The following is an 18,928-nucleotide window of genomic DNA, read 5'->3' as shown; positions in this document are numbered from 1 at the left end:
ATAGACACATACATATATTTATGCTATTCGTATTATTAAACAAAATCAAATAGACATATACATGTGTTTAAACAAAATGTATTCACGCACATTTTTTTTTTAGGGTTTCCCTCACATACATAATTAGTGAGGGATGGAAATATTCATTTTTTGAAATGTGAGGGATGGAGAAATTCATTTTGTGAAATGTGAGGGATGAAAAAATCATTTTATAAAATGTGAGGGACGAAAAAATTTATTTTATAAAATGTGGAGGACTATAGATCAGATTATGTAAAATATAATTTGACAAATTTACCCTTCAAAAATGATCACGTGCCTTGCACGTGATGGATTCCGGCAAAAAAATGATCGGAAACTTAGTTAGGGACTAAATTTGACTGATGTGAATATGTAAGGGACATAAAATTACACTTTTAAAAGTGAGGGACGAAAAGTCATTTTACAAAATGTGAGGGACGTTTTGGACGATTTTCCCTAAAGTAAATGTTTGAAAATAAAATTCATGTAAAGAACTGGTATTTTAAATAGGCAATACGTATTTGCCTATAAACTACACTCGTTAAAGTTTATTAATTGTTAATTAATTTGTAATACTTTGCCATTCATTGGACATGTGACACAAAGGACAAATCAGGTACAAAATTCTAATTTCACTCTCTAAAATAATATTTTAATCATTTGGACTGAATTTGTAAAGGATTAGTAACCTCAGGGGAGGTCAGTGTAATTGTTCAAACCACAGGGGAGGTAAGTGTAAATGTCAGAAACCTCAGGGGAGGTTTCTGACATTTGCACTGACCTCCCCTGTAGTTTGAAAAATTACACTAACCTCCCCTGAGGTTACTAATTCTTTGCAAATTTAGTCCAAACGATTAAAATATTGTTTTAAAAAGTGAAATTATAATTTTGTACCAGATTTGTCCTTTGTGCTACATGTCCAATGAATGACAAAGTATTATAAATCAATTAATAATCAATAAACTTTAAGGAGTATAATTTGTGGGCAAATACGCATTACTTATTTAAAGTACCGGCTCTTTACAGGTATGTTACTTTCAAACATTTAATTTATGATAAATATATCAATATTTGTAAGTAAAATTTCAAAAGTGTTATAGTAATATTCTTGCAAAATGGAAATTGGTAGGTTATTTATTTAATATAAATTAAATATTTTTTTTTAAAAAATGACCTATAAAGTATTAATTCTTTATAACTTTCATCCATTACATAAGTAAAGTATTCGTTCTTTATGTGCATTTTATTCTGAATCATTTAATTTATATTAAATACATAAATGTTTGTAACTAAAATTGAAAAAGTGTTATATTAATATTTTTACGGAAGAGAGATATGTAGGTTTTGTATTTAATAAAAATTAAATATTTGAAAGTAAATACAAATATGTATTTGAGCGTAAATATTTGTATTAAACTAAATAATTGAAAATAAAATACCCGTAAAGAGCCGGTACTTTAAATAGTTACCGGCTCTTTATGGGCAAACACGCATTATTCATTTAAAGTGCCGGTTCTTTATGGATATTTTACTTTCAAACATTTAATTCATGATAATATATCAATATTTGTGAGTAAAATTTAAAAAGTGTTACAGTAATATTCTTGCAAAAAGGAAATCGGTAGATACTTATTTAATATAAATTAAATATTTTTTTTAAAAAAGAAATGATTCATAACTTATTAATTCTTTATGTCTTTCATCCATTACATGAGTAAAATATTGGCTCATTATGGGTATTTTATTCTGAATCATTTAATTTATGTTAAATACATAAATGGTTTTAACTAAAATTGAAAAAGTGTTATATTAATATTTTTACGGAAGAGAGATTGGTAGTTTTTGTATTTAACAAAAATTATTTAAAAGTAAATACAAATCTGTATTTGAGCGTAAATAGTTGTATTAAATTAAATGTTTGAAAATAAAATACCCGTAAAGAGCCGGTACTTTAAATAGGTAATGCTTATTTGCCTATAAACTATACTCCTTAAAGTTTATTAATTGTTAATTGATTTGTAGTATTTTGTCATTCATTGGGCATGTAGTACAAAGGACAAATTTGGTACAAAATTCTAATTTCACTCTCTAAAATAATATTTTAATCGTTTGGACTGAATTTGTAAAGGATTAGTAACCTCAGGGGAGGTCAGTGTAATTTTTCAAACTATAGGGGAGTTCAGTGCAAATGTCAGAAACCTCAGGGGAGGTTTCTGCAATTATCCCTAAATTTAAAACATTGAATGTGTCTAGCGGGACCACAGTCAATGGCATATGCGTTTCGGCAATGTTTTGAAAATCGGATCGGACCGGCCGGTTCGACCGATTGAACCACGAACCGGCCATGACACCGGTCTGGTTCAATGCTATAGTTGACTTTGTCAGAAAACCGGTCAAAAACCGGTCGAATCGTAAAAACTGCGGTCGAACCGCTATTGAACCGGTTTTCAACCTTCCTTTTTTTTTTTGTTACAAAATGTAGCTATCAAAATTCGAATTCAAGACATTTGTAATAGAAAATCAATGTATTAACCGTTGCACCATCACATCCTATTAATTTAATTTTTTTTGATAACTTATTTATATAAAGCAAACACTCATATTTCTTTTTTCCATTTTTCTTACAAAATCTCATCCTCTCATGGCTCTTTCTTTTTAATTTTCAACTCTCTCTCTCTCTCTATCCTCTTTTTTTTCGTCACTCTCTTTTTAATCAAACCTCTTTATTTTTAATTTATTGATGTTTTCTTCCATCTTTTAATTTTGTTTTTGTCCATTAAATTGAAAAAAGTTCAAAAAGAATTATTTTTTTAACCCAAATTATTAAATGCTACAACCACTCACTTTTATCTCATTTTTTGTTTCTTATCAAGTTTACATTTCTATTTTCGATTTTCTTGACTTCCTTCGAACTCCAAACTTCCTTTTTTAAATTGCAATCTCTAAAACGTAAATTAAAATTTAAATTCACAATATGTAAATTCTTATAGACGTGAATTTTGTATAATTTCAAAATATTGTTATATTTTTGGGTTGGATTTAGATATAATTGAAATTGAGATGAAATTTATTTGTTTTAACTTATAATTTAAAAATTTTATTTTTAAAAAATTCAAGTTATTAAAAAATAGTAAACCTTTCATCATATAAAGTATTAAATTAATCCATTATATGTCTTATTTTGTACATATATATATTTATATAAATAATTTTTTAAAAAATTCATTGAACCGAGGTTGAATCGGTCCGACCGATTGAATCTCGACCCTTTCACTTGACCGATTCAACGAACGGTCCGGTTTTTAAAACATTGCATTTGGATTGCCGTTTATCTGTGCACCACTCGATGCCTTGAGCTGGTTTTCAGTAGGCTGCTTTTTATTAACCATATAGATAAAGAGGGAACCGCCTCCTGCCACCTAGGATGGTCGTCCGCCCATGTGGCAACTGGAGATTGGCTGGAGGTGATATGGCACTTGGTTGTCCTCCCTCTTGTATTTGTTTGAGGGCTTTTCTTCTTCTTCCCCCGATAAACCAAACGACGTCGTCTGTTCCTTCTTCTGTTTTTGTGTCTTTCAAAACGTAGCAGACGTCGGTGTGGTCGTCCTCGGGTGTGTCGCCGGGTGATTGGTTGGCTGTTGATGACATGAATCTTGTCAGACGTTGGTGGTGCCCGGTTGCTTCTTTGTTTGGTCACAAACAGTAGAGTTGTTATTTGGTAATGGATCGTTGGGCTAGGAGATTAGTTAATATTACGGTTGTAGCCCTTTGGCCTTCACCTATTTACGTCCTTCTATCTATACAGGTTCGTTGTTTTAACAAGGGTGTGTTGGTAATGTGGCTTAGGCGTCAACTTTGGTCATCCACTAACGTGTTCTCTTTCTTTTGTTGGGGGAAGAAACCCAGTGGACAGATTGACCTGTTATCAGAGTTTCTGGTGAGATTTGACTCTCGCATTGGGCTCGATGCTTCAGAAGAACTTTCTTTCCTCTCTCTCTCCGTCAATCGCCTCTCTCAATCATCATCTCTTTCTTTTTCTTTCTTCAGAAAGCCCTCATATTCTCTTCATTTTTATGTTTTCTTTACCTTTATCTTCTAAGCTAATCTAACCCAGAAGAATGATAAAGAAAAAAAATGGTTCCATATTTTGCTTGGAGGTTTGTTGGCTTGAAAAAAATAAGAAACGGTTTTTTTTCTCTTTCATTTTTTCATCATCGTCCCTCTTTTCCTTATCTTTCTCTTCAATTATCCCCTCATCTCTCTCATCTTCTTCGTCATTTTTTTTTTCTTTCCGATTTTGATTGAGCACAACAACAACAACGAGGATGGTTGGGATTTTTTTTGGGTTTCTAATCTCTTCTTCTTTCTCTCTCTAGCCTTTTGGATCTTTTTTTGTGTGGGGGCTTAGCAGTCAAATTTTTATATATTAATTTGTATATATCTTTGATGTTGCAGGTGCAAAAAAAATGGAAATGTCTTTTAGCATCCAGCATCCCGATGAGAGTGAGTTTGTGTAACTTTTTTCCCTTTTTTATAAAGTGCGTCTCTTTTGTTTTTCTATTTCCTTCCTAAGTTATTGCCTGATTTTTTAGCAACTGGTAGTGGAATCCTCTGGAATGTATATGTTAAAGAGCTTTCCGGTTAGAGTTTGGGATCCAAAGAAGCCCTTACTGTCAAGATTTTGCATAAATCCTATGGTTAGAATTTTGGAACCCCATCTCGTGTCTTGATGTTTTATATGGGTTATTTGGAGAAGCAAAAGTCAGAGTTTTTTACTTTTCTCTCTTTCTCTTTAGAAAGGAAACCCCTTTTCCCCTTTTCTTGCCTAAGGACTACTTGTAGTTTTTTTTTTTTTTTTGTGAAAAAGAGATGGGAAAAAATTGTCACTTTCTATTTTCTTGTATTTTTTTGTTAACTAATATGCTCCAAGAGATCTAGGATCTTTCAGAAAAATTTGAAGTGTCGTTTTATGTATTTGTATGAATTGATTTATTGTGTTTTCATTTGTTTATTTGTTATTGTTAGGGTATAAATGAAGAATTAAGAGGCGAATTTGACGGTAAATTTGCAGGCTTGGAGTGAAAGGTTACAATAGAGAAAAATGAAAGCTTCCCAGAAGGGTTCTCTCTCTCTCTCTCTCTCTCTCTCTCTCTCTCTGTGTCCGTTTTTATCTGTTAAATCCACTTTTGATTAATTAAGTTTCAACTATGAATTTTTTTTAGTGCAAATATCCTTATGTTAGTATAATTTGCTTTAAATTACTGGTAGTTTAAATTGCTTGGAGTATAATTTTTTTGTATTGAAAAATTTTGAAGTAAGTGATCTTACTTGATGGTCAAAGTAGAACCATACGAGGCCCTGCTGGGTTTATTATCAATGGTTTCTTACTACAAGCATATTTTTTTTTAAGTGTACAATGTTGAGGACTCTTAAATGATAGGGAAGGTGGGTATATGATTTCTGAGGTATAAAAATTGCTAACGAGTCAGGAAATCCTGAAACAAGGTCTCTGACCCTAGGCTTGAGAAATCTTGTAGGTTTCTGAACCTCCCGGTTTGGCTTGCCTCTCCATGTTCTGTAATTTTGTTTTTCAGAATTAGTTATTTGTATCATTTTAATTTGTCGGTTTATTCCTAATACCAACTTACTATTCTTGTTCCAGGTTTTTCCTTCTCATTTTACTTGAAATCTATGCTCTTTTTTTTTCACATGTAAATGCATATTTTTCCCTGGCATCGTTAACACAATATTTTGTGTTGTCTCTTTCTTTTTGGCCACTTGGCAAATTGATTCGATAATATTCTTAAATCTTAACTGAATTCTTTCTGCATTTAGAAGCTTGATTTTATTTTCTTAAATTTGTTTTCTAACAACCTTCCATTCTTTGTTTGCTCCCTGCATAATCAAATGCAGTTTATTTTTATATGATATTGTGGATTTCTTAAAATTCTTCTTTTTCCTTTGCTTGCATATAGTTTTGGGATAATCTGTTGTTTATACATTTCCCCTTTCCTTGCTTTGTTTGTCAAACCTGTCATTCTATAATTCTTTAGGGGCCTATTATTGCTTGTAAATGATGGGTTGTCCTGACTACTTGATGTGTATTGTGTATAAATTTGTATTTAATAGTCTGTAAAGATGGCAACTTATGTGCCGTAACCTATTTTTGTTTAGCGGTTTTGTTATTCTGTTTTATTTACTTTAAAATCTCACATGAAAAATGCTTCTTTACTAAAGTGAACAATTCTGATTCATACACAACTTCTAGGATATTTCTGAATTGTTGAGTCTTACATCTGTTAGTAGCTTATATTTCCAAAATGCAAAACTTTTATGTGGTTTTGTTTGTGGATTTAGGTACTTCTTCAAACACTGCATTTGGTAAACCTCTCTTTTGCACTCCTTCGAGAAGTAATAGCTAGTGTTAACAGGTATGCTTTGTTATTCAATCGTTCTTTTTCTTGTGTTTCACTTTGACATCTCAGTGGCTTTTTTTTCTTAAATTAAAAGTGGATTAAAATCTTGAAGGTTTCGCCATACCCAAGGGACAGAGAGTATTATTTTGGATTATAAGTGTTCGAGGCTAGAAATCTTTGTATTCACTTGAGAGGTTGGATGCCTCCCTTCCACTTCATTCGTGACTTCTTGTACTAAGGCATGAATTTGGGTCTCATATCTATTTGCCCAGCTTATATTTCCAGAATGCAACAACTTTTATGTGGTTTTGTTTGTGCGTTTTAGGTCCTTCAAATGCTACATTTGGTGCACTCGTTCAAGAAGTAATAGCTGGTGTTAACAGGTATGGTTTGTTATTCAGTCATTCTTTTTCTTGGGTTCAACACTGAGAAGACTAATCAATTCCCATCTGAAAATTTTTCATAGCTCAATCCTCTCGAACTTGAGCCTTTTGTCTCAAAATTCCCTTCTATTCTTATTTTTCCTTCTTTCTCTCTGAAATCTGCTTGTTTCTCCATTCCTGTTCGATGTATACTTTTTTCCTCTTGATTAAATTTTCAAATGTAATTTTCTATTATCTTTATCTCTATTTCAGAGCTGTTTGAGAAATGGAGTGTGGAAAATTTTGCCTCTTATTAAAGTATTCCCTAAAATTCCAGTGAAGTCATGATTAAGAGGTTGTCAAGGTTTTTTTAAACAGTTCCGTTCAGTAATCATCCTTACTTGAGGTCCAATATTCTATGCTTTCATGCTTTTGCATTGGAACTTATGATTGTGTCCTTAGATAATATCGTTTGACTTCCTTTTCATGTTCTTAGAAAGTTTCATTTTTCCAAGTTGATATTGCCAGCAACTCTTTACAGGTAAGAAATTTAGTGTAAGATGGTGTCAATTGACTGTTTCTATTAAACTGTTTTAGTTATTTGGTAATGACTTTGTCATTTTTCGCCTTTTTGCAGCCAACTATTACATTTTGTGGACAACTTTTTAATGCTTAAAGTGAGTGAAATTCCATCTTTGGCCCCTTTTTTTGGGAATTTGTATCAATTTTGTTTGATGAAAGTCTATAACATCCTGCTCGCTTTGCTAAGTATGCTATCTACATGACTTATTCAATGATTTGTCAAGATTTGACTTTTGTCATTATAAAGAAAAAGGGAATAAGGAAATAGGTTAGCCTGTGTTGGAGTAATATGAACCTTACTGGAAATAAAAGCCGAATTACATAACCTTATTTAGAGCTGCATGTATTTTGGCTTTTGGGTTGGAGTATGTCATTAGAATATAAAGACATCCTCTCTGAAGAAGCTTCTGCTTCATTTTAACGTTTTAGGATCTTCCTGGCCTATTTGATTGCATGATCATTTTATTTCCATTTTCACCTTATTTTCCATTGGCATTTTGTGTAAATTGCATAGTTGCATGATCAAGTTGTGGACAAGTTTACTTGCGTACCATCTCTAACTCTCTAAGGATCTAACACTGTAGCACATCCAATACTTTCACTTCAGTCAGAACCCGAGTTAGCAAGCAAGATACTTTAGCTTTGCGTGTAAGAATCTTTTCATCTATCAACTTCAACAATTATTGTAGCCAAATAAAATGGAAAAAAATTTCCTGATTGTGAAATGGGTTGAAAAAAACAAGGGTAACAAATTTTGTATTGGACTATGAGTAACCACAAGTGCTGTTGTTTGCTGAATTTGTCCTGTCCTTGGTGGCATCATTCAATTCTCTTGATTTATTTTTAACTTGGTGTTATATAGTAAACTAATTCTGATGGATTATATCTTACTTTCTCGGTGTTATACATGGCAGGTTTCTTTCAGTAGTTTCTTTCCAAAGTTGCTCATTACGCTTCTTGGACTTGGACGAGTACGAATGAAAGAAATTTTTGTTTTTGGTTTGCGTTAAAATATGTTTCTATTGGAATCATGAAAGTTAGACTTCATGTTTCGAGATTTTGCAAGACTGATTTTATTGTTTCATCTATTTATTATGAATTCCTTGACTATGAACAAATATCAAAGTTTTCACTGTATGACAAATTGTAATTGTAACTTTTTTTAGTTTAAATCTTATACAATTGCAACATTATATTTTTTTTTCATAGAAATTTTGTTTAGAGGGCAATAATTAGGCAACATTAAAAATAACTGGGCAAAATTAAAATTTCACACCGCGCACTTGCGCGGTGACCCCTCCTAGTTTAGAAGAAAACAAGAAGCTTCAGATGGTCCTACACGAGTTGAGTATCATGTCTGCAGAAAAGATTTGCCCAACAAATCAAAAAGTAAACTTGCTAGATCTGCCTGCAGGAAACTTCTGAACAGTTGTGGTCTAATCCCTTGTTCACATCCAACCAATGACGGGTCAAGATTTTAAGTCTTTTTCTGTGTTTGTGGTTGGTGGGGGATTGTTGTTGTTGTCACACATATAATAATTATTAATATCATTATTATATAAAAAGTACGGTGAATTTTGATATTTTCATTTAAAATGTAAGTGTAAGCATTGTTATAATTTTAGTTTTTGTTATTTCAATTACACCTTTATTAATTGATTATTGAAGTTTCATATTATGTTCTTTTTAATTTATTATCATGTTTAAAATTTATTATATCATATTTATTGATTTAGAAAAAAAATAATGTTCCATTATTTTCATCATCATCAAGGCAAGTGCAAAGCTAGTGCCAATATTAATGTATGAGAATATTATATTTTATGATATTATAATCACGTGCATAGCACATTATCTATTACTAGTAAAACAATATTATAGCAAATAAAGTGTAATAAATTTAAAACGAAAGTTGTACGATAACTAACAATAAGATGTTTTTAGTTGTAAAAGACAAGATATCAAATTTGGACTCTCCAATCATTTTATTTCCTAGCAACGCAAGGGATACGAGCAATACATCAATTATTGAATTAACATCATTTGTTTGAATTATTCCTTTCTCAATATCATATGATCAATTATAAGCAAGTACATTAAAAATTGTTACATTTTGTGTTTGTTTTTAACTAATACTCTTGATCTTACATTTTGGGGTTAGTTTTCTAACTTTTTTTTTTTAAATTCAAATCAATCTTACATTAGGGGTTGGTTTATCATAAATTTACATAAAGACAAATTAGTTGCTATTTAAAAGCTATACTAGCTAGCTACCAATGATTGTTTGCTCTTATCAATGTTATAATAATCCTAAGTAAATGTAATTAAAAGTTAGATTGTCATATAATACTTAACTTGAAGGGAATAAAAATAACTTGAGTTTAATTAAAAGTTAGATTATTATAGAATACTACTTTTTATAATGAAAGCTTGAAGGGAACAAAAATATAACTCCGATTATAAAATATTTTCCTTTCGTCGGTCTCTGCACCGACGGCTATATTTCCAAAGAGGGGCTCTCTTATTCCTAGGACCTTAATCCCTCTCCTCCAGCTATCTAAGAACTGCTGAAAATGTTTCCAAAATGTTGGAATTTTATAATTATCTCCGTTCTTCTTTCTCTTCAGTTAGTAGATGGACAGCCTTTTGATTATCCTACTGCAAATTTGTCTACTACGTGGATCAATAGTGTCTCAGCTAACCATTCTGTTGATTTTACAGATGGCTCAAAGGTGAGAGCCATTCTGCTCAGAGGAACATTTGGGCCTAGATATGCTTGTGGGTTCTTTTGCAACGGCACATGTGATAGCTATATGTTTGCAATCTTTATTGTTCAGACTAACAGTGTTTCATACATTGTCATGCCAAGCTCAGGATTTCCACAAGTTGTCTGGTCGGCTAACCGAAATAATCCTGTCAAAATCAATGCAACCCTGCAACTTACATCAGGAGGAGATTTGGTTTTACGGGATGCTGATGGGACTTCAGTTTGGTCTACAAACACGAGAGGAAGATCTGTCGCAGGTTTAAACTTGACCGAGGAAGGAAACCTGGTTCTCTTTGATATGAATAACTTGGTGGTCTGGCAATCTTTTGATCATCCTACTGATGCTTTGGTTCCAGGGCAAAAATTGGTATCTGGGCAGAAGTTGACGGCTAGTGCTTCAATTACCAACTCAACTGAAGGAGGTTTGTTCTCTATGTTTGTTAACAACGAAGGTTTGTTTGCTGCTGTAAAAGCAAATCCTCCACAAATTTATTATCAACAGTTAGTTGATAATACAAAGGCAAATAAAGAATCAAGCTATGCCAAGTTCCAAAACGGAAGCTTAGCCTTGTATATACATTCTTCTGAACCAAGGGATCCGGATTCAGTGATTACCCTGCCTCAGATTTCCTCAGCTCAGTACATGAAATTGGGGTCCGATGGGCATTTGAGACTATATGAGTGGGCAGACGGGTGGAAAGAGGTGTTTGATATTCTTGCTGGTTATCTTGGTGATTGCAATTACCCCACGGTTTGTGGAGAAAATGGCATCTGCTCGAATGGGCAGTGCAGTTGTCCTAGATCAGTCAATGCTTCAATGAACTATTTTACACAAATAAATGGAAGGCAGCCAAATCTTGGCTGTTCTGAGATCACTCCTTTGAATTGCAATGCTTCACGATATCATAATTTTCTTGAGCTAAAAGATATGGCTTACTTCACATTTAATGTAGATATTACTAGTACCAATATGGATAGCTGTAAGCAAGCATGTCTGGGTAACTGTTCGTGCAAAGCAGCTATATTTCGTTATGGTTCAAATTCTTCTAATGGAGATTGCTATTTACCTGCCCAGATCTTTTCATTGATGAACAATGAGCAGGACAAGACTCATTATAATTCATCTGTGTTCATGAAGGTGCAGATCACACCAAATGCATCAGCTCCTGAAAAAACTTCTCCTAAAGGTACTCCAACTCTTGTCATATTGGGATATGCTATTGCAGCTTTCATTTTATTGGCCGTCCTCATTGGTTTGACAATCTGTATAATCCGAAAGAAAAGATTAGCCAGGGAGGTTGAGGAGGGCGACTTAGACAATGTACCAGGAATGCCAACTAGATTTCCATTTGAAGATTTAAAAATTGCAACAGCAAATTTTAGTAAGAAACTTGGGGAGGGAGGATTTGGTTCAGTTTTTGAAGGTTCGCTTGGAGATGGCACTAAGGTTGCAGTAAAATGTCTTGATGGAATTGGTCAAGTGAAGAAATCATTTTTGGCTGAGGTGGAAAGTATTGGTAGCATTCATCATGTTAACTTGGTAAGATTGGTAGGTTTTTGTGCAGAAAAATCTCACCGACTTTTAGTTTATGAACTCATGAGTAATGGATCTCTAGAGAAGTGGATCTATAGACAAGGCCAAGAAATTGTCCTTGACTGGAAATGCAGGAGGAAAATAGTACTTGATATAGCCAAGGGGTTAACTTATCTCCATGAAGATTGTAGACAGAAAATTATTCATTTGGATATAAAGCCCCAAAACATTCTTTTGGATGATAAGTTCAATGCTAAGCTATCTGACTTTGGGCTTTCCAAGCTAATTGATAGAGACCAAAGCCAAGTTGTTACCACTATGAGAGGTACTCCTGGCTATCTGGCTCCAGAGTGGCTCTCTGCAGTTATTACAGAGAAAGTAGATGTCTATAGCTTTGGAGTTGTGGTACTGGAAATCCTGTGTGGAAGGAAAATTGTCGATAGATCTGAGCCAGAGGAACGAATGCATTTGCTTAGTCTTTTCAAGCAGAAAGCAGAAGAAGGAAAGTTGATGGATATGATTGATCAATATAGTGAAGATATGCAGTCTAATAGAGAAGATGTTGTGAAGATGATGCAAGTTGCAGCTTGGTGTCTGCAGAGTGACCATGCTAGTAGACCTTCAATGTCAGTGGTGGTTAAGGTCTTGGAGGGTGTTATGGATACTGAAACAAATCTGGATTATGGCTTCGAAAGACCAAGCATCTCCTCCACGAGCATATCACAAGTTGGCTCAGAAGAAGTCACTGCTTTAATTCCATCTGTTCTCTCTGGACCAAGATGATCCTAATGCTCTTAGATTAGGCCCTTCTCTTAGGTTCCATATTTGTATGACTATTTCTTTTAGGAAGAAAATGTACCATAGTCTTCTTTTCTTGATGATATTTATTAACTGTTTGGATCAAATTCCTTTTTTTTTCCAGGTGCGACTTATTATGTAATGAGGGCAATGCCTCTATTAGGTTTTTTTTTTGGCAGATAAAATTCAATTATTTTCTGTAGCGAGAGAGATGCAGGCTTGAATTCTGGGAACATCTACCTTGAGTACAATCATATCTGTTCAGCTGGCTGCATTTTTTGGCTTAAGGGAACATCTACCTTCAATTCTTGATGGTATAAGTGGCTTAGTAGTAACAGAAATAAATTCTTGACATAAGGGTTTAATGGGATCTCAAAATGAGAGTTGATCCATTCTAGGTGTTGAGGCAGTAGATTACTGCTACTCGGAGACAACTTGGAAGTCGCAACAAAATTACGTTTCTTGACAGTTTTTCGAGACTTAGATTATGAAAAGTTCGTTCTTCGTGCAGTTTTGCGAAGTTGGCCAATAGAGGATTATAGTACTCACCGGTAGCAATTCTTATCAAAGAGTTGACTTGGAAAGAAATATGTATAGTTGAGAACTAAAATCAGCTCGAATAGATAAACTTTCATTATTGGCGCCCAAGTTTGACTGGTGACCCTACTCATGTTCATGAAAATTGGCTTGCTTCATGCTTTTAGTAAAGTTCATGAAAATTCAGGAATATGATGAAGTTCATTTGAATCAAGTGCCAGGGATGCTCTTAAGATTCTCATATGTAGATTTGAAAGCCATGACAAATAACTTCAGTGATGAACTTGGAGCCAGAGGCTTCGGATCCATCTACAAAGGAACTCTAAAAAACGGAGAGAAAATAGCGGTGAAGTTCTTGGGTGGATTAGGCCTTGCAAAGAAGTCATTCTTAGCAGAAGTTGAGACCACTGGGAAAATTCACCGTGTCAATTTGGTGAGACTGATTGGTTTCAGTGCAGAAACGTCATACCGATTTCTAGTCTATGACTATATGCAAAATGGATCCTTGGATAAATGGATTTTTTGTACAAACAAAGAGGACACACTTGGATTGCTTTTGAGAAAGGAAATCATCTTAGATGATGCAAAAGGACTGGCGTATCTTCATGAAGAATGCAAGCAGAAAATAGTCCACTTGGACATCAAGCCCCAGAACACTCTTTTGGATGAGAACTTTAGTGCAAAGATATCTGATTTTGGATTGTCAAAATTGATTGACAAAGACCAGAGCCAAGTAGCAACAACATTGAGAGGAACACTATGGCTCCAGAATGGCTGAACTCCGTGATTACAGAGAAAGTAGATGTCTACAGTTTTGGTGTCATGGTCCTGAAATCTTGTGCGGCAGGAAGAATTTGGATAGGTGTCAGTCTGAAGATGATGCGCATTTGCTTGGTCTTTTCAAGAGAAAAGCAGAAAACGGTGAGCTTCTTGATTTGGTCGATAAAGACAACAAAGATATGCAGTTGCATGGATCCCTAGTAGTAGAAATTATGATAAGGCTGCTGCATGGTGCCTGCAAGGTGATTACAGGATGAGGCCTTCAATGTCAGATGTGGTTAAGGTCTTGGAGGGAACAATGGAAGTTGAAAGCAACTTAGCGTATGGTTCTAACACTCCTCCATTGCATTAACAGGAGTTACTGCAGGTAATGGTGTTGCTACCACTGTGCTGCCATCAGTTTTGTCAGGACCAAGGTAGGAAACTGGGATCCGAGAACAATGATCCAGCTTTCATATTCAGTGTTTTCTTATACGAGTTAAATTCATTCATGCCGAAATTGATCTAACGGTGGAAAATTATGAAGCATTGTACCAAGAATTGGAGCGGAGAGTATTAAGTGTTATTCTTTCTCCTTCTAAATAGTAGTAGTCTCTTTTGTTTCTCCTCTTATGAAGGGAAAGGGGCTAAAACAAAGCACTGCCCCCAAATAATTCTTCTATTACCCAAGTAATTTTGAGAAATTTTTAGTTGTGCTCCTCTTTATGACCCGTGCAATTTTGAGAAATTTTCAATTATACGTTGCCTAGAAATAAATGTAAATACAATTAGTTTTGTAAAAATGAATTTTGTGATTTTTTTTTTCAACAAAAGTGAAAATACAGAGTAATTGCGTTGCTGAATTAACATAAATTAAAACAGGCGTAACTTTTTTCAATAAAGTGGAGTTGATTTTGTTTTTTAATAAAACAACAAATTTTATAAGTTATAAAATTATAGGTCTGTGAGCTGCTTTATATAAGAGGTTTCTTGTATTTTTTTTTTTCCAAAAGAAAAAAAATCACTGTTCTATTATTATTATTATGTGATTTTATGTGGTATTAATCATTAAATAGATGCAATACATTTTTATATGAAAATTGTTGTTATGAACTACTTTTAGGAAAGACAATGAAGACATTTTGATACTTATTTTTGCCCTACTCACAATTATTTCTCTGCCGGCCACTGCTCCAAACTCTTTGCTTTCTTAGTAAGTATAAATGCATATTTACTCTCTTTTGAAAGGTAAACACAAATAATTTCAATAGCAATAGTAGATACACCTGACAACTTCTTTTCATGCGGAATCCAACTACTAAACAAGGCTAGTGATCATCAGATCCAGCAGTCAATGAGCTGCCAAGAACTATGAGGCCAATCAAACAAAAGCTAATCACTTAGCGACGCTAATTAGAATATAGAAAAAATGTCAACAAAAATGTTGTCTAATTGGTGCTAACAAGTAAAGTGAGGTGGCTGCTTTAGGACCTGTTCATTTATTTTATTTTCCAGATAATATTTTCAAGAAACTTCTTATGACTTTCCCGGATGACAGTGAGAACTACATCGCTTTCGAATTGGTTATCTTCAATTCAACTTCTTTTCTTTACTGGAAAAATCTCACGTAGACCAGCTTGTGGAAAGAACATATGCCATACGTTAGGTACTTGTAACGTGTGCTCCAAAAAATTTGTTCACTATAAAATGGAAAAGTCTTTGCTTCATGGTCTTCAAGAAAGTTAACTAGCAGTACATACAAGACTAATCAAACTTTGTTGCAGCAATCTTTCACATATTTGTTGCTCATGTTATGGTAGTGAAATTCTCCAGGGTTTCCACTCCTTTTTCTCCCATTACTTGAAAGTTCAAAGTACCCATGATTTAAGTTGGCTAAATTCGGGCATTCATGTTGTCAAAAATTTGAGTTTCTGAAAGTCTATGATTGAACTGTAGTGGTACTTAAAACCTTAATGATGGTTCCTATGTTTTAAGACTCTGGAAGACTTGGATCTTAGAACAGATGGACAGCCAGCCCAAGTTGCTCTCTTTTTGGTGGGGTGAAAGATGAATGGCTCTGTTGATTATTATTATCTTCCTGTCCAGATTGAGATAGGCTAACTAGCAGCGATGTGCTCCTAATGTAAAGTAATGATTTGAGGTAATATTCATTCATTTCTTCCCACTCAACACAAAAATTTTGAGGGGCTTATTCATTCATTATTTCATTTCTTCCCACTCAACACCAATATTTGTAGGGGCTTATTCATTCATTTCGTCCCACTCTTTATCTTTTTTCTAGCTAAGAAGCTACTCTATAATCTGCATAATACATAGCAAGCAATGGCCTTAAAGCACACCCCATATCATGCAGCTATGCTCCTGTCTAGCCTTCTGATAATTTCTTCTTCACAATTTTTATGTGTCAAAGCTCTCAGCTATAATTCAGCTGCCTCTCTTTCCACTTCCTGGCTTAATCACCCCAGTCAGATGGTCAATAGTACAGAATTGGCTTTTGTGACACCAATCCTTTTGAGAAAAACAAATGGACCGTGGTTCATGTGCGGCTTCTACTGTAAAATGGATGGTAGGTCATGCCTCTTTGGAGTCCTCATTTTCCAAAATTTGAATACAACTTATCTGCAATTCCCACAACTAGTCTGGTCTGCTAATAGAAACACTCCTGTACAAACTCATGCTGCTTTGCACCTCAGGCAAGATGGAGAATTGGTTTTGAAAAATTTTGATCACACTGTAGTCTGGTCCAGCAACACGGGAGGAAAGCCTGTTTCAGGATTAAACTTGACTGAAACAGGAAACCTTGTGCTCTTTGGAAAAAATAACGAGACCATTTGGCAATCTTTTGATCATCCTACCGACTCGTTGCTGTGGGGACAGAAATTAGTTCCAGGGCAGAAATTAAGAGCTAGTGTTTCAGAATCAAACATGAGTGAAGGTTTGTTCTCTCTTTCTGTTACCCCCGATGGCTTGTTGGCTTATATGGAGTCCAATCCACCTCAAAGATACTATACGTCTAGATTTCACGAGGGTCGTTCTTTTGCATTCAACAAAGGACGCTTCTATAGATGGGATATTCCTTATAATTCGTCTGCTCAAATCCTGAAGTTTGCTCCCGAAGGGCATCTAAAGGTACATCAGTTGGATTCGGATGGAATGCATTGGAAAGAGGTTGCTGATCTTTTGAGTCCAGAAGCTGGTGATTGTGGATATCCAATGGTATGTGGAAAGTATGGAGTCTGCAAACATGGGCAATGTGGTTGTCCTGATGCAGCCAACTATCAGTCAAACTTTTTTAGGCAAATCGATTCTAGGCATCCAAATCTTGGATGTTCAGCACTTACTCCAATTTCTTGTGACTACGCCAAAGATCAGAGTTTTCTAGAGCTTAAGAATGCATATTACTTTGCGTTTGAATCAAGTTTGTACGGTCATGGAACAGGGTTAGATGAATGCAAAAATAGCTGCCTGAACAACTGTTCATGCAAAGCAGCTCTATTTGCATACGATGGCAATGGTACTTCAGAAGGAGGTTGTTTATTACTGAATGAAGTATTCTCTATCATCAATAACGAGAATCACGCAGTATCAGTTCACAACACAACCCTGTTTGTTAAGGTTTCTAACGTCAAGAATTCAAGGCAGAGCAAGGCTACGTTGCTATTGACTCTAGGAGCTTTTTCTGCTTCGCTTTGCGTTGTTGGGTGTTGCCTCTTTCTTTTCAGGAAAAGATTAAAAGAACTGAAGGAAATCGAAATGGATTTGCTTGACCACTTACCAGGTATGCCTACAAGATACTCGTATGAGATGTTGAAAAAAATGACAGAAAATTTCAGCAGGAAACTTGGGCAAGGAGGATTTGGTTCTGTCTACGAAGGAATACTTGACAATGGCACCAAAATAGCGGTTAAATACCTTGATGGTTTTGGCCAGGTGAAGGATTCATTTTTAGTGGAAGCAAACACAATAGGTAGCATCCACCATATTAATTTGGTGAAACTTGTTGGATATTGCTCTGAAAAGTCACATAGGCTTCTGGTTTATGAATACATGGCTAATGGATCTCTTGATACCTGGATATTTGGTGGAACAGAAAAATCTCCTCTTCCATGGCATACAAGAAGAAAAATCATCTTGGACATTGCTAAGGGATTAGCTTATCTCCATGAAGAATGCTGTCAGAAAATAATCCACTTTGATGTAAAACCCCAAAACGTTCTCTTAGATCAAAATTTTAATGCAAAAGTTTCTGATTTTGGATTGTCAAAGCTTCTTGAAAAGGATCAAAGTAGAGTTGTTACAAGGATGAGAGGAACGCCGGGTTACTTGGCTCCCGAATGGCTGCACTCAGGTATAACAGAAAAAGTTGATGTTTACAGCTTTGGCGTTGTCATCATGGAGATCATCTGTGGGAGGAAGAATGTGGATTGGTCCATGACTGGAGAGAATAGCCATCTGCTCAGTCTTTTCAAGAGAAAAGCACTAGAAGAGAGGCTTCAGGACATTGTTGACAAGAAAAGTGAGGATATGCTGATCCACATGGAGGAAGCTATTGATGTGATGAAGATTGGTGCATGGTGTCTGCAGAGTGATTTCACCAAGAGGCCTTCAATGTCATTAGTAGTTAAAGCATTGGAGGGTGTAGTAGCAGCTGAAACCAAATTAAACTTCGACTTCACAAATTCATCGGTAGTTAATATGGTGGCAACTGCTGATCAAGAACAGGAAGCTGTTGATGATGCTAGTCCATTGTTGCCTTCAGTTTTATCTGGACCGAGGTAGGCGAGAACTCAAGCAGCTGTGATCTTTAGTCTAAAAACCCTGCAGTTTGTAGTGTAATGTACTTGTACAGAATTTGGCTTCAATGAAATGACAAAACTGCAGTTTGCCAATTGCTACCATCTGAACAGCATGGGGAGGCAAATGTAATTCAGCTTATACTGTATGTATTGACATTTGATGATACAAAAAGCAAGTATAATTCACTTTTTCCTTTTCTTTTTTTTTTCTTTACCAAGAACTCAGGCTATCATCCAAAATGAGATATGATTTTGGTTCTAAAATGGTCACATAAATAGCTAAATTATAATGTATTCTCTTTTGAGGACATGTAAGAGCAAACTAAACGATGCTT

At 34.7% G+C, this 18,928-nt stretch overlaps 3 protein-coding genes and 1 pseudogene across 18 annotated transcripts; all 4 read left to right on the top strand.

Annotated features, from left to right (window-relative positions):
* The first annotated feature begins 3,409 nt into the window (after positions 1-3,409).
* On the top strand, positions 3,410-8,553 carry LOC113690668 (uncharacterized). 14 transcript variants are annotated; one of them, XR_011815231.1, is made up of 9 exons: positions 3,410-3,826; positions 3,920-3,958; positions 4,477-4,524; positions 6,379-6,452; positions 6,550-6,631; positions 6,763-6,820; positions 7,296-7,340; positions 7,437-7,476; positions 8,296-8,553. XR_011815231.1 is itself a non-coding variant. In XM_072051088.1 (7 exons), exons 1-5 carry the CDS (start codon positions 3,743-3,745, stop codon positions 6,815-6,817), a joined length of 300 nt encoding a protein of 99 aa, XP_071907189.1. In that variant the 5' UTR covers positions 3,410-3,742; the 3' UTR covers positions 6,818-6,820; positions 7,437-7,476; positions 8,296-8,553. The 14 variants fall into 14 exon arrangements, 2 of the variants coding, with proteins under 2 accessions (XP_071907189.1, XP_071907188.1); XR_011815237.1 differs by lacking the exon at positions 6,550-6,631; XR_011815233.1 differs by lacking the exon at positions 7,296-7,340.
* A 1,242-nt stretch (positions 8,554-9,795) lies between these two features.
* Positions 9,796-12,587, top strand: LOC113690663 (G-type lectin S-receptor-like serine/threonine-protein kinase SD2-5). The gene has a single exon (XM_027208659.2). The coding sequence runs from the start codon at positions 9,955-9,957 to the stop codon at positions 12,463-12,465; it is 2,511 nt and encodes an 836-aa protein (XP_027064460.1). The 5' UTR covers positions 9,796-9,954; the 3' UTR covers positions 12,466-12,587.
* Positions 12,588-12,722: 135 nt separating this feature from the next.
* LOC113690667 (G-type lectin S-receptor-like serine/threonine-protein kinase SD2-5) lies at positions 12,723-14,514 on the top strand (annotated as a pseudogene).
* A 937-nt stretch (positions 14,515-15,451) lies between these two features.
* On the top strand, positions 15,452-18,787 carry LOC113690665 (probable receptor-like protein kinase At5g20050). 3 transcript variants are annotated; one of them, XM_072051085.1, is made up of 2 exons: positions 15,455-15,937; positions 16,208-18,787. In XM_072051085.1, exon 2 carries the CDS (start codon positions 16,267-16,269, stop codon positions 18,574-18,576), a length of 2,310 nt encoding a protein of 769 aa, XP_071907186.1. In that variant the 5' UTR covers positions 15,455-15,937; positions 16,208-16,266; the 3' UTR covers positions 18,577-18,787. The 3 variants fall into 3 exon arrangements, with proteins under 3 accessions (XP_027064461.1, XP_071907186.1, XP_071907187.1); XM_072051086.1 differs by lacking the exon at positions 15,455-15,937 and having other exon boundaries at positions 16,225-16,363; positions 16,491-18,787; XM_027208660.2 differs by having other exon boundaries at positions 15,452-18,787.
* The last annotated feature ends 141 nt before the right edge of the window (positions 18,788-18,928 follow it).

The sequence above is a fragment of the Coffea arabica genome, chromosome 5c (genome assembly GCF_036785885.1).
Source record: "Coffea arabica cultivar ET-39 chromosome 5c, Coffea Arabica ET-39 HiFi, whole genome shotgun sequence".
NCBI lineage: Eukaryota > Viridiplantae > Streptophyta > Magnoliopsida > Gentianales > Rubiaceae > Coffea > Coffea arabica.
Note: the sequence above shows the minus strand (reverse complement) of the source record. Positions and strands in the feature narration are given on the sequence as shown.